Source organism: Rosa chinensis, chromosome 6 (genome assembly GCF_002994745.2).
Source record: "Rosa chinensis cultivar Old Blush chromosome 6, RchiOBHm-V2, whole genome shotgun sequence".
Taxonomy (NCBI): Eukaryota; Viridiplantae; Streptophyta; class Magnoliopsida; order Rosales; family Rosaceae; genus Rosa; species Rosa chinensis.
This window is the reverse complement of record NC_037093.1, coordinates 3296404-3309987: the sequence shown is the minus strand read 5'-3', so window position 1 is coordinate 3309987 and position 13584 is coordinate 3296404. Positions and strand designations below refer to the sequence as shown.

Genomic DNA, 13584 nt, shown 5'->3' with positions numbered 1-13584 from the left:
CTTCGCTGTGTCAGCGAGACCGGCCGTGGACGATATCACATTAACATTCATTCATTTATTGGCATATCGCGTAACGTTCGTTCATGGATTCATTTATTGGGTCGCACCTGGCAACGCAAGGGTTCGCGAGGGACAGCACTTCGCTGTGTCAGCGAGACCGGCCGTGGGTAATATCATGTTAACATGCATTCACTCGCATATCGCGTAACATTCATTCATTCGTTCATTGGCGTATCGCGTAACATTCATTCATTCATTCATTGGATCGCACCTGGCAACGCAAGGGTTCGCGAGGGACAGCACTTCGCTTTGTCAGCGAGACCGGCCGTGGGCAATATCGCATTAACATTCATCATTCATTTGTTAGCGTATCGTGTGACATTCATTCATTCGTTCGTTGGCGTATCGCATAACATTCATTCATTGGATCGCACCTAGCAACGCAAGGGTTCGCGAGGGATAGCACTTCGCTGTGTCAGCGAGATCGGCCGTGGACGATATCGCATTAACATTCATTCATTCATTTATTGGCATATCGCATAACGTTCGTTCCTTCATTGGCATATCGCATTCATGGATTCATTTATTGGGTCGCACCTGGCAACGCAAGGGTTCGAGAGGGACAACACTTCGTTGAGTCAGCGAGATCGGCCGTGGGCGGTATCACATTAATATTCATTCATTCATTGGTGTATCGCGTAGGCAGTAAGTTGGGATTGCTATACAGCGTGCCCTTGCTTGTTGACTTATGGTGGCCGTCGTAAGGCTTATGGCGATAATATCGAGAGAAATGTGACAAATTATAGGTCTAAAGGCGATAAGCGTTATCATTCTGTTGATAAGTGGGTGTGGCGATGAGGAACGTTGTGTTCAATACGAGAGCATTTGAGATATATGTAATATCATAGCATATAATACTGCGCGAAGGCAGCTGTAAAATACATAACAAGAAAAGGTCAAGGAGATAACATTGACGCTTACAAGCATGAGGGGTTGAGATAGTGTTGGGGAAGCGAGCTTGGAACCCTTGCGCTACTTGGGGTAGTATCGGAGATGCTGGGAGTTCCATGGGTGTGGGAGGGTGACGCCATCTGCTCCCCTTAAGTAGAAGGTGGCAAGTCCGAAGGCCTCGATGATTTCGTATGGCCCTTCCCAGGTGGCCTTGAGCCCTGTTGGGGTTGGCATCTTTTCTTTCATCACCCAGTCCCCGACGGAGAGGAGGCGAGGCAGGACCCTGGCTTTCTAATAGCGAGCGATACGCTGTTTGTTGTTGATATTCCTGAGGTGGACACACTCGGGTCGCTCTTCCAGTAGGTCCGAGTCAAGGTTCAACCCCTCCGAGTTGGTGAGCGGGTCGAAGCATGCGACTCTCTAGCTACGTACCTCTTGCTTGATAGGGATCACGGCCTTGGTGCCAAAGGATAAGAAGAAGGGGGACTCGCCATTTGCTTATGTAGGGGTTGTTCGTATCGCCCAGAGCACCTCGGGGAGTTTTTCGGCCCACAAGCCCTTGGCTTTGTCGAGCCTCTTCTTAAAGTTCTGCTTGATTATTTTATTGACAGCTTTAACTAGGCCATTTGTTTGCGGGTGTGCGGGGGAGGCATATCTTATCTGCGTGCCATACTAGCCCACGAAGTCCCTGAGAGTATCGTTATCGAATTGGGCACCGTTATCGGTGATAATGGTCTCGGGGATTCCGAATCGGCAGTATATGTTCTTCCACAGAAAGTTAATGACTTTGGCAACCGTGATCGTGGCTAAAGCCTCGGCCTTGACCCACTTGGTGCTGTAGTCCACTACGACGATGGCAAATTTGAGCTGTCCCAGTGCTGTTGGGAACTTGCAGATGAAGTCGAGGCCTCACTGGCAGTATGCCTAAGGGGCGATGATGATCGAGAGTGGTACCGAAGGTGCGAGAGGGGAGTTGGAGAACTGGTGGCATTTAAGGCAGGCGTTAGCGATACGTTTCGCGTCTTGTTCAATGGGAGACCAATAGTATCTTGTACGCAGAGCCTTGAAAGCTAGGTTTCTCGCTCCTACATGATTGCCGCAAATTCTGCTATGCAGCGATAATAGGACTCGTTGTCCTTATTCGAGGGAGATGCACTTTAGTAGGGGGAAGGACCTGCCCTTTCTGTATAGTTTGCCTTCTCGTACATTGTATAGCATTACTCTTCTGTGGAGCCTGGTGGCGATGATCTTGTCTTGGGGCTCGATGCCCCTAGAGAGGTAGTCAATAAATGGGTCCATCCATGAAGGTGGACGCTCGCTCTCGGTCAGGAATATTTCCGAGAACGGCTTATCGATGCTTGGTTTGTCTAGGATTTCCAATTTGAGGTTGCCTATATCGGTGTCTGGGGGTGATGTTACCAACCTCGCGACAGCGTCTGCCTTGCTGTTCTGTGCCCGAGGGATCAAGGCGGTTGTATGGTTGGGGAGACATCGCTGGAGTAAAGTCTTGGCGAGAGATTGGTAGTGGGATAGATGCGGCTCCTTGGCCTGGAAATCGCCACCGACCTGGTTGACGACGAGTTGGGAGTCACTAAAGATTGCCAGTCTCGTGACGCCTAATTCCTTGGCCAACTGGATGCCAATGATCAGGGCCTCGTACTCGGCTGCATTGTTTGAGGCTTTGAACCTGAAGTGTAGCGCAAACTCGTATGTGTTCCCCTCTGGGTCAATCAAGACCACCCCAGCACCACTGGGTTTACTGTTGGAGGATCCATCCACGTGGAGAGTCCATGGGGGCGTGGTATGGGGTTTCGAGATAGTCTCGTCCGAGGGTGCGGCATCTTCTAGGGGTATAAACTCAGCGATGAAGTTGGCAGCGGCTTGCCCCTTGATGGATGTACGTGGAGTGTAATCAATATCGAACTCGCCGAGTAAAATGGACCATTTTACCAGTCTTCTTGAAGATTCCGGTTTCTGGAGAACTAGTTTCAGGGGTTGATTGGTCAAGACATGTATCGTGTGCGCTTAGAAGTATTGCCGTAACCGCCGAGCGGCCGTAAGGAGTGCGAGGGTGAACTTCTCTATATCGGAGTACCTGGACACGGCATCGTTGAATCCCTTGCCGGTGTAGTAGACTGGTAGCTCACTGCTGTCCTCTCGCTTGACCAGGGCAGCGCTAACCCCGGTGACTGATACAGCGAGGTAGACGTACAGGACCTCTCCTGAGATAGGTTTTGAGAAAGTTGGTACTGACGCTAGATAATCTGGGAGGCCCTAGAAAGCCTTGTCTTACTCGGGTCTTCAATTGATCGTCTCGGTATGGTGAGCTTTAAGGAGCTTGAAGAATGGGGCGCACTTGTCTGTTAAACGCGATATGAATCGAGCGAGAGTGACAACCTTCCTAGTGAGGGAATGGACCTCATTCCTAGTTTTTGGTGGTGTCATACCGAGAATTTCCTATACCTTCTTGGGGCCTATACGCCCCTTTCGCTGACCACGAAACCCAGGAACTCTCCTTCCAGTACACCAAACACGCACTTGTTTGGGTTGAGTTGCATGCCATATTGGAGTAGGATGTCAAAGACGTTATCCAAGTTTTTAATGTGATCTTCAATGGTGACGCTTTTGACGAGCATATCGTCCACATATACTTCCATGATCTTACAGATATGGTCTGCGAACATGGCGTTGACCAGTCTCTAGTATGTGGCCCTGGCGTTCTTTAGACCAAACAACATTACCTTGTAACAGTACAAACCCTTATCGGTGGTGAAGGATGTGTGCTCCTGATCGAAGGGTTCCATGGCAATTTGGTTGTAGCCGGAAAAGGCGTCCACAAAACTGAGGAGCTTGTGTCCTGCGGTGGAGTCAACTAGCTGATCGATTCGTGGGAGGGGAAAATTGTCCTTCGGGCAAGCCTTGTTCAAGTTGGTGTAATCGACACACATGCGCCATTTTTCGTTGGCCTTCTTTACCATTACAACATTAGAGAGCCATGTCGGGTAGGAGACTTCTCAGACAAACCAGATGTCTTGGAGTTTCTTGACCTCTGCCTGGATGGCTTTGTATTTCTCTTCCGTGAAGGCCCTTCGTTTTTGGCGGATTGGGGGAACGTCTGGTGAGATGGTGAGTTTGTGGGTCAACAGCTCTGGCGAGATTCCTGGCATGTCGGCATACGACCATGCAAAGACCTTCTGTCGGGACTTGAGGAAGGCGATGAGCTCTGCCTGGAACTGTGGGTCCGTCTTGGACCAGATCTTAACTTTTGTTTTGGGTGTGCATCGGAAATGGAGACCGATATCAGGTCTTCCAAAGCATCTGGTCTCGGGTGCTTGAGTTTGCGCTTATCGTCCTTCCTTTTGCTGCGTGTATTGCGATCATCTGAAGTGTCAGGGTCTTCCCTTGGGTCATCAGGCTTGTCGGATAGGGAGGGCAGGTCTGAGGTTAGGAGTACCTCTCGCCGGCTGTGCCCTCTTCCGACAGTCAAGGAGTTGCATTGTCTCGCGAGTTCTTGATCGCCTCTGACGGTGAGGATGCCACCCGGGGTGGGTATCTTCATCATTAGCATGTGTCCTGCCACAAAGCATTGGAGTCCCCATATGGCATCACGCCCCAGGATGACGTTGTAGGAGGAGGGACAGTCGACGATGATGAAATGTGCTGTTATGGTGGTGATAGTGCTGCCGCCGCCCAGTGTGATCCTCAAGTTATCGGATCCTAAAGGCTGTGTAATTTCTCCTACGAAGCTGATTAGGGGTTCATGATCGGGGGTGAGTTTCTTCCTATCTCAGTTCAGGCCTTCGTAGCAGCTGCCGAAGATGATGCTGACCGCTGCGCCGCTATAGACCAAGACTCGGTGGCAGCGATAGTGGTCGATGACCATGGTGATTAAGAGTGGGTCGTTGTGGTTCTTTTGGATGGTGTCCTACGGCGATTAAAGGCTATCGAGTTCCATTCGACCTGGGGGGGGGGGTGTGGCAACCATGGCTGAGTCCCAATATCTCTTAGCCCCAAGGGCATTGGCGCTTCTGGGCATGGTGGGTCTCAGGTGTTCGTGAGGCCCTGCCGTGTATCGTTAAGATCTGGCCGTAGACTTCGATGGCATTAGCCCCAATGGCAGGAGTGCGATATTGTGAGAGTTGGCCGCTCTGGATGAGGTGCTCGATGGCGTTTTTCAGTGCCCAACATATATTGGTGGGGTGGCCGGATTCCTCGTGATATATGCAGTACTTGCCGTTATCTCGTGGCTTGGATTGGCCGGGCTTGTGCTTTGGTGGGCGCGGAATGATGTCCTTGTGATTGTTCCAGATGTCCTCATAAGAGGCAGTGAGTGTAATATAAATCTCATATCGGGGAGCCGTGAACCGCTGGTCATCCCTGTGTCGGGTGCCACCGTATGGTGTATCGCGATGTTGACTGCTTGAGGAGTTGTATTTTGGCTTCTCGGGACTCTTTCCGTATTGCTTGTCTCTCCTATCGCTATAGCCTTATCTCTCTCGTTGGGCCCTGTAGCCTGATTGGGCGGGTTTGTCTCGGTTGGTGTCTTTGTTTCTGATATCGGGATTGTTCACTTGAGGTGCAGTGACTGGGTGCGCATTGGCGTTGGTATCACGGCCAAAAGTGTCGTACTCGGCCTGAGCCAAGGCGGTAACGGTATCAAGGAGGTCATCATATTTTGCAGGGGGATTGGTGTTAATTTGTAGTAAGAAGTATCCAGGCTGGAGTGCTTGCTTGAACGCTGATACCGCTAGGACTGGATCGAGGGAGCGGCATTGAGTGGCCTGCTTTTGCCATCGGCAAACAAGGTCTCGCAATCGCTCGTTCGGTCATTGCTTGAGCCGAAATAGGTTGGGTGTTGTGCGATACCCACCGCCGCATAGGATGAATCGTCACATGAACTTGTCTCCCGGTTCCTGGAAACTGTCAATGGAGTTGGTGGTTAGGTTGAGGAACCACCGCAGGGCCTCTTCCTCCAAAGTTTCCTCGAACGCGTAGCAGGCCATGGCGTTAGTGTATCGGGTTCCATGGAGTATGGATTGGAAGACCTCTAAATGATGGTATGGGTCTCGGGTCCAATTATACTTTTCGATCTTAAGGGGCTTGGCTTCTGGAGGGCGCTTCTCGGCCTATATACAGGCGGTGAAGGGTCCAGTCTTTTCCTGGAAACCAGCTGTGATCGGCTGCCACCCGGCTCTGCTTTCGGTGCTCTCCACTCGTGCCTGTAAGGAGGCGATGGCTTCGCTCATTTGGAGCAATAGCCGGGTGTTGGGATCGGGTGGAGGTATGTTTGCGTTCGTAGCAGTGTTTGCATTCGAGGTTCCCGCCATATCGGCAGTCGGTTAGGGAATTGGTGCGGCGCCGAGCTGGCCTGGAAAAAGTTGGGAATTCAGGGTAGACCACCTGATGGTCTGTACTGGTGTTGCTGTGCTTGGGGCCAGCGAGACTTCCCGACATGAGGTTTGGGGGCATGAAGGTGCCAACGAGGCCAGTGGCGGGGTACGCAGTGAGGGCCGGTCCCGGTGTGGGGAAATCGCCAATGGTCGGCATCAGGGTCTCTTGTTGATGGGCCCTGTTGTCATGCACAAATCGCCGCTGGAGTGCTTCTCGTAGGGTGCAATTTTGGTTGGTCATGTTTTCGACCTCCCGGAGGGCAGCCATGGCTACCGCGCGTTCGGCCTCGACTTGTGCGTGTGTCTCCATGAGGTCGCGCATTGCTATCTGTAGCGCTGTGATTGGATCGGTGGTCACGAATGATCCGGTCTCGGTGTTTGGGCTCTGAAACTCGAAAGTACACTGGACCTGGCGGGGCGTTGTCTCACGAGGCAGATCATCGTTGTCGTTATCCGGATTGCTGGTAGCCATCGATGTGTTGTCCTGCCAGCAAGGAGCGAGGGGAGTCCTTCTAGCGCCAAATGTTTCAGTGGTCTCGAGAGCTGTCTGATCCAACTGAACACGGGTTGTATCTGTCTGCTACTATAGTTATCGGTCTTGATTATCTGCAAAACAGACGAAGGTCAGAGGGAAGATCGGGTGTGCTAGCCTTCGACGCTCCGATGCCTAAGTCAGTATCATATAAGATAATGATAATGGAAAGCGATAGTAAACAGTTACCTCTTTAGGTTGTTGGAGATGACCTTAATGTAGCAGGTTTGTGGGAGCTTGGTTCCTTTTCTTTCGGTGTGGGACGCTTGGGATCCCGATATCGCCCCTAGGGGTATCAAAACCCCCAGCTGGGAGCTTATCTCGCTGGTGTATTGGCGATACTTGTGCTTAGGAGGTATGTGTATACCAACACACCCTAGGGGTGGATCTAAGAATTGTTCCCAAAAGAAACCAGAAAAAAAAAGTGAGAGAATATAAAATGAAACTAATTTGTAGCAATGAGAAAAAGAAAAGAAAAAAAAGGGTACTTAATACAAAAGAAACCTTAAAAAGAAAAGGAGAACTGTTTTGCTTCGAACTTGGGTGGCTTAGAAGGCCACGATGCACACTTACCGCTGCTCTAGAGCAATAACCACTTAATGTGAAGGGCAAAGAATATATATAAGGTCGTACTGAACTACAATATATATATATATATATAATAAAAACTGTCGGAGGCCTGAGGTGGCGGCTTCAGGCTGCAGCCCTCAGGGCTAGCTCTAATAAAAAGATTAAACAAAAGTCTTTGTCATCAATGTAACAAGCTCAAGAAACGAGAGATAGAAAGCCATCATGTGAACTAACGAATAAGTTTGTGAAACGATATATAAGAGAAATTGAGTTCTACAACCTTAGCTAAAACGCCAGCATCTATAAGGCATGAAAACTAGTTAAGCATGATATATTAGGCTTCAAAAAGCCTTTGTAATTTCTTTTAATTAGTTATAAGTCTTTATCATTGTTCAATAATTATCTCAATTATTTGGTAATTCAACGATATATTATGGTTACATAGGAACAGACGGATTTTTGGGAGAGTATGAATACCAAAGATCCATGTCCAAGTTGAGAGAGATGGGGAGTGGGAATGATGAGGATGTATAGATGAAGACTTGCAAAAACGGGACATCTGAAAGCGGTAACCCGATTTCACTGTATAAATCCCATCCTTAGAGAGAGGCCATACAAGTTTTTCTTGAATATCCGAATGAGTTTGATAGTCCTAATTTTGTACTGATTTGAGGAGACAGATCGGTAATAATAGTGGAAAGGTCCCAAGCCTTCCAGTTCCAATCAATTAGTGATGACACCGGAGTGTGGAGAGAGTGTTTTTCCGGGCAGAAAGGGGAAGAAGGAAGATCCGGCACCCAATTAAATTAGTGTTTTTCCAGGCACAGTAAAAGATTGATCACAAAATATTAGCAAAAGGAACAAATTAAATTACTCCTAAAAGAATAAATGCATCACCTACAATGGTTTAACCCTGGGCAGAATAAAATTTACTTCAACCGACTCTTATGACCACAAATTGAACTCAACACATCTAGTAAAATGACTATAGTTTTTCCAAATTTTGAAAAGGAAAAGAATTCTCCCAAATTTTCTCTTTAGTGGTTCCATGGCAAAGGTTGGCAAAAGCAGCAGCCACAAAATTAGCTTATCTAAGAATATGCTTTAAACTGGCTGAATTAAAAGCTCTTGCAATGCTTCTGATGTCTTCAACAATTTGAAGTAGTCTCCATGGTGGCTTAATTTAGCAATTAGGGAGGTTCTTGCTCAAAACCTCCAAGCCACCATTAAGTAGCAACCTCCCCCAAGCAATGTTGTCTAACATCAATTTTGATGCTTCAGTTACTAATAACATACTATTCTGGATTTCTGCATGTGGAGTTGTTATTTGAGTTTCTGATGGAAATCTTCTCATTCCAATAACAAAAAAAAAATTGGAAGTGCATCAGTGCCGATTGCTGAAGCAACTGTTTTAAGAAATAGTCCCATTTTAGCCAAGGATAGAGGATGCCAAAATGTCATTGTTGAATGAGACTCAAAGTTAGTCATCGATGTAGTCAAAAACTTAATAAGAATTTATCCTCCACCTATGATTATAGTTCGAGTGTGTTTAGCTAATAGTGGTGTGCCTCTTTCTAGCTCTTGCATGTTAACCATCAGAGATATTCAAATTCAATGGTTAATATGCAAGAATAAACTTGAATAGTACTTTATTTTAGTTCATGTAACCTTAAAGAAAGTGGGATTCATTCCTGTTTACCTAACTAAACTTTCACTCATTCTTCATGCATGTAAACGTCCCTGAATTTCTAATTTTATGAACAACACCCCTGAACTCTCAATTTTCATCAGCCGTGTCCAATTTCTTGAGCTCTATTCAAATTTAAAGTTAAATCTGACGTTCGAGTCCACCGTAAGAACTAAAATAGTCATTTCAAGAAAAAAATGCTAATAAAAATACCCACTTTAACGGATAATACGACGCCATTCAGCCTCTGCTCGCCTTCATCTCTCTCTCTCTCTCTCTCTCTCTCTCTCTCTCTATTCAAACCATTTGTCTGGTACACCGAATTCAATACCCAGAGAAAAGAACCATCATTCAACCCGTTTTAACAAACTACATATCTATCAAATTTAATAGATTTCTTGGGTTTTCTTCTAGTTTCTCTCCAACAGCACCGACATGGGTATCAAAAACCAATCTGTGCTTTTTCTACTATAGCTCAAAACTTGAAAACTCAGACCAATTTTCAGAGAGAGAGAGAGAGCTGGAGAGGTGTACTGTTTACTCGGGAAGATAAGTGGGAAATTCGACCACCGCTGGAAGACCCAACTAATACCCAGTGGTTTTATTACTACACCAGAAAACCACTTGTTACCTGTTCACCATATTTCTTCTCCCCTGACCTAGTTTTCCAGCCAAAACCCCAACCCCAGATGGCTGAAACCGGTTTCGTTTCCAGGTGGCCTGGATCTGAGAGCCGAGGAGTTCAGGCCCAGAAACCGAAACCCGATACCCCTTTTCAACCCACCACCACCACCACCTCTACCAACTAAGTTTATTATCCCTACCCAAGTGCACGCCCCGATCCTGCCTCTGGCCGTGGGGCCGACTCAGGCGGTGCTGTTGAGGCCGGTGCCGTGTGATGTCAGCGAGGTGATGATTCGGAGGGAGTTGGAGGCTTTCGAGCAGGTGAGGTGGGTCCCGATAGAGAGGTCGTCCATTTTTACAATCTCAGGCATGCAGATAAGACCTTGGCGGAGATTTGGGACAAGCAGATGCAACACCAACCCACCCGGCCTCTTCATAAAGGGGAATGGACGGCTCGTATTGGACGACCAAGGTGGCTGCGGTGGACCTAGATCATGGTTCGGAGGTGGTAGTGGAAATGGTGGTGGTGGTGGTGGTGGTGGTGTTTGGGTACTACTACTTAGAATCTGAAGCAATAAAAAAATAAGTTGAATGGAGTTGGACTGCAAAGAAGAGGGGGATATGGAGCACAGGCCAAACGACGTTGTATTAGCCCTTTTGTTCTGATTTTTTTTTCTCTTAAAATGACCATTTTGGCGCTTACAATAGACCCTAACATCAGATTTAACGTCCAATTTGGACAAACCTCAAGAAATTAGACACGACTGATAAAAATTGGGAGTTTATGGGTGCTGATGAAATTGGAAGTTTAAGGATTAACATAAAGAATGAATGAAAATTCAAGTAAGTAAATAGGAACTAATCCAAGAAAATAATTAATGAATTGATCGATTGGTATACGGGGAACATCATAACTAGTAAAACATCATATACAAGTCAAATGTTTTTTTTTTGTTTCTTTTTTTATTTCAGAATCAAACAATACAGATTACATTATTAACGTAAATGATAGGAGGTTTAATAATAATAATAACAAATGTGTCCTCTCCTTTCTGTTCTAAAATCAAAATTCAAAATTAGCAGAAAAATAAATATTCATTTATATATGTGGTTTTAAGCAGAAGCTGGACTCCTCTCCCAGGTGAACATCTAAAAAGGTTTTTCGCCAATATAGTTACCAGGAGGATCATAGTTGCATGTTATAAAAGTACCTCCATTCTGGCAACGAACCTTGGCACACCCAATGTGGGTTGATTTTTCCCAGACCACCTGAGTGTAGTGGCCGCACACCTGGCCTGCGGCACATGTATTGGAGGCATGGTCATAGTATTGTTTCTCATCCGCCCACAACTCCACCGCCTTTGAAGGTGAAACGTCGTAATTACCCATGGCTAAGCATTCACCATATTGTCCATGTGAATGCACCATTTCACAAGTCTCGGCTTTTGAATTGGCATAATTTCTAGCATATTCTGCGACTGTTTCGTCCCATGAAACCGGAGGAACATTTTCCACTGCACGATATTTGTTGTGTGCTTCGACGAATTCATCAGCCAATGGATCAGCATTGGCCAGAGAAATATGAATTGAGATTAAGGCAATGCAACACATGCCTAGGAAAGTGAGCTTACTGAATTCCATTTTTGGTTGATGTTATGTTCAAAAGATACAATATTGTTCATATTTATAGAGACAAAGGATATTATTTATCTGTTAATTGGAATTTTTTTTCCTCGCACAAATGACGGTGTAGAATCATACAAATTAATGGATAAGTTTCACCATTTATACGAACAATGCGCTTAGTCCTGAAAAATTTGATTCAAAAATAGGTGAAGCACGGAAAACTAGGAACTTAAATTAGTGAATTTCCGTTTTGGTCAGATATTAGTGGAAACAAAAATTAAGGAATCATTTTTCAATGAAACGACAATAATTTTATTGATTTTTAAGTTGAAAAGGTCATGCATAATGCTAGTTCAACAAGCAATACAATAACGACACACACCCTAAGAGTCATAAAAAAGAGTTGTTACATAGAGCACACTACAAAACCCACCCATAACACAGAGTAAACTGCCTAACACACCTACCTTTCAAGATTACATCCACAACAAAGAAAAATAGAGCTCAAAAGAAGACTAAATGAACAAGCTAGGTCCCTATTTTCTTTGCGATCTTTTCTAATCAAGCAGAAAAAATAAAAAATTAGACCCGGCATCTTTTATAATACAAGATGAAGGCCCAACAATAAAAAATAAAAACCTTGAATCCATATGGATCCGATTCGAACCGGCCCATATTAAGCCCAATACACAAATAGAACCCAACAACACAAACTTTGAGAAAACCTTGCAAAAAACTTCTCTGCTGACACATTGTAGCTGCCATCATCGATGTCCTTGCTGCCATGCACGCTGATGTCCATGTTGGTCCACGCCTGTCGCAGTTGTTGTTGTCAAAAGACAAGGCCAATTCTTGTTGGGGACACTAATCAACATGTATGCCAACTCTGGTACCATAAGCATCACACCATAGCAGACGCCTTGAATACACCACAGCAGGCAGCTACTTTGCTACCTCACAGCCACCACCGTCGCCAAATTCTTTGTTGCCCCCGCCATCGTCAACAATGTCATCGGTAGCAACTAGGTTACCCATTCTACCAATATCTCGAGGCAAAACAACAGCCATATTGCTCGGATCATTAACCAGATAAAAACGGACCGCCGCCACTCACCTCGACAACAAGGGGAAGGAGAGAGCTAGAACCCACAAGCCTTTACACGGCCAGTGGCCATCGCCACCCCCAGTCAAAGGATGAAAGAGGTGCCTCCCACGGCTACTGACATCATTATGTCCACCACCATAGAGCGTAAAATCGGGCTCTATAAACCAAGCAAGGGCCCTAACATCGACTCCTGCCCTAGTATCCATCTCCACTTAAGAAATCTTAACCACGTCAAGCCAAATTCTGATCTACCACAAAAATACTTGTATTGTCATCACAGACAACGACAATAGCAAAGAAAAATAGGCAACAACCTATGAACAAGGAGCACCGTCGAGCAAGCCTGCCCTCACCACCATAGGATAAACAATAGAGAGGTGGAAGAACACCCTTCTCTGTTGAATGTACAGCGTAACCACTCGCCGGAGCTACTTGCTGCCAAAAAATCTCTCTTGTGAGAGTCAAAGGTAGAAAGTAAGTTCCACTTTGTGTTTTATTAAAGAATGCTTAATTAACTAATATTTGTATTAATTCAGAAATACTCTCAAGATGAACGCACTTCACTCTCTTTCTCTTTAATCCTTCCCGTTTTCAAACCTTAACCCCAATCGGCCTCGTTGACTCCATCTTCTCAGGCACTAGTTCTGGCCGTCTGAAAATCCTAGTGGCGAATCCAGTGTTCACGTTCTCCGCCTTTCCACCGAGAAGCGGTGGAGCAGATGGTTCTTGGCTTATGCAAAGGAAATGAGTGAAAAATGGTGGAGATGTTTGCTCTGACCTTGAAGCCTTACGAATGGAGGATCTGGACTCATGTATTCAGCCTACACCTTCAATTAAAGCTTTGATGAGCTATGCGAGAACCCTTAAAAACCCAGTTGATCGCTACAGATACACAATAATGGAGGACTTTGTGATGACTGATGATGACTGCACTTACACTCAAGGTTAACATGGTCCAAACGTTTCTTTCTCTGAAAAAGTGCATAATAAATTGGATTATGAATGGCGCTGTGCTGTTGTTGTTAAGCTTATGGGTAAACCAAATTCCACCAACACCTTTGAGTTCATGCTGAAAGGTCTGAGACGCAAGTGGGAATTG

The 13584-nt window shown here is 46.0% G+C and overlaps 1 protein-coding gene across 1 annotated transcript; it reads right to left on the bottom strand.

The window, feature by feature from the left end:
* Positions 1–10684: 10684 nt before the first annotated feature.
* LOC112170585 (pathogenesis-related protein 1A) lies at positions 10685–11417 on the bottom strand. The gene has a single exon (XM_024307932.2). The coding sequence runs from the start codon at positions 11393–11395 to the stop codon at positions 10904–10906; it is 492 nt and encodes a 163-aa protein (XP_024163700.1). The 5' UTR covers positions 11396–11417; the 3' UTR covers positions 10685–10903.
* Positions 11418–13584: the final 2167 nt, after the last annotated feature.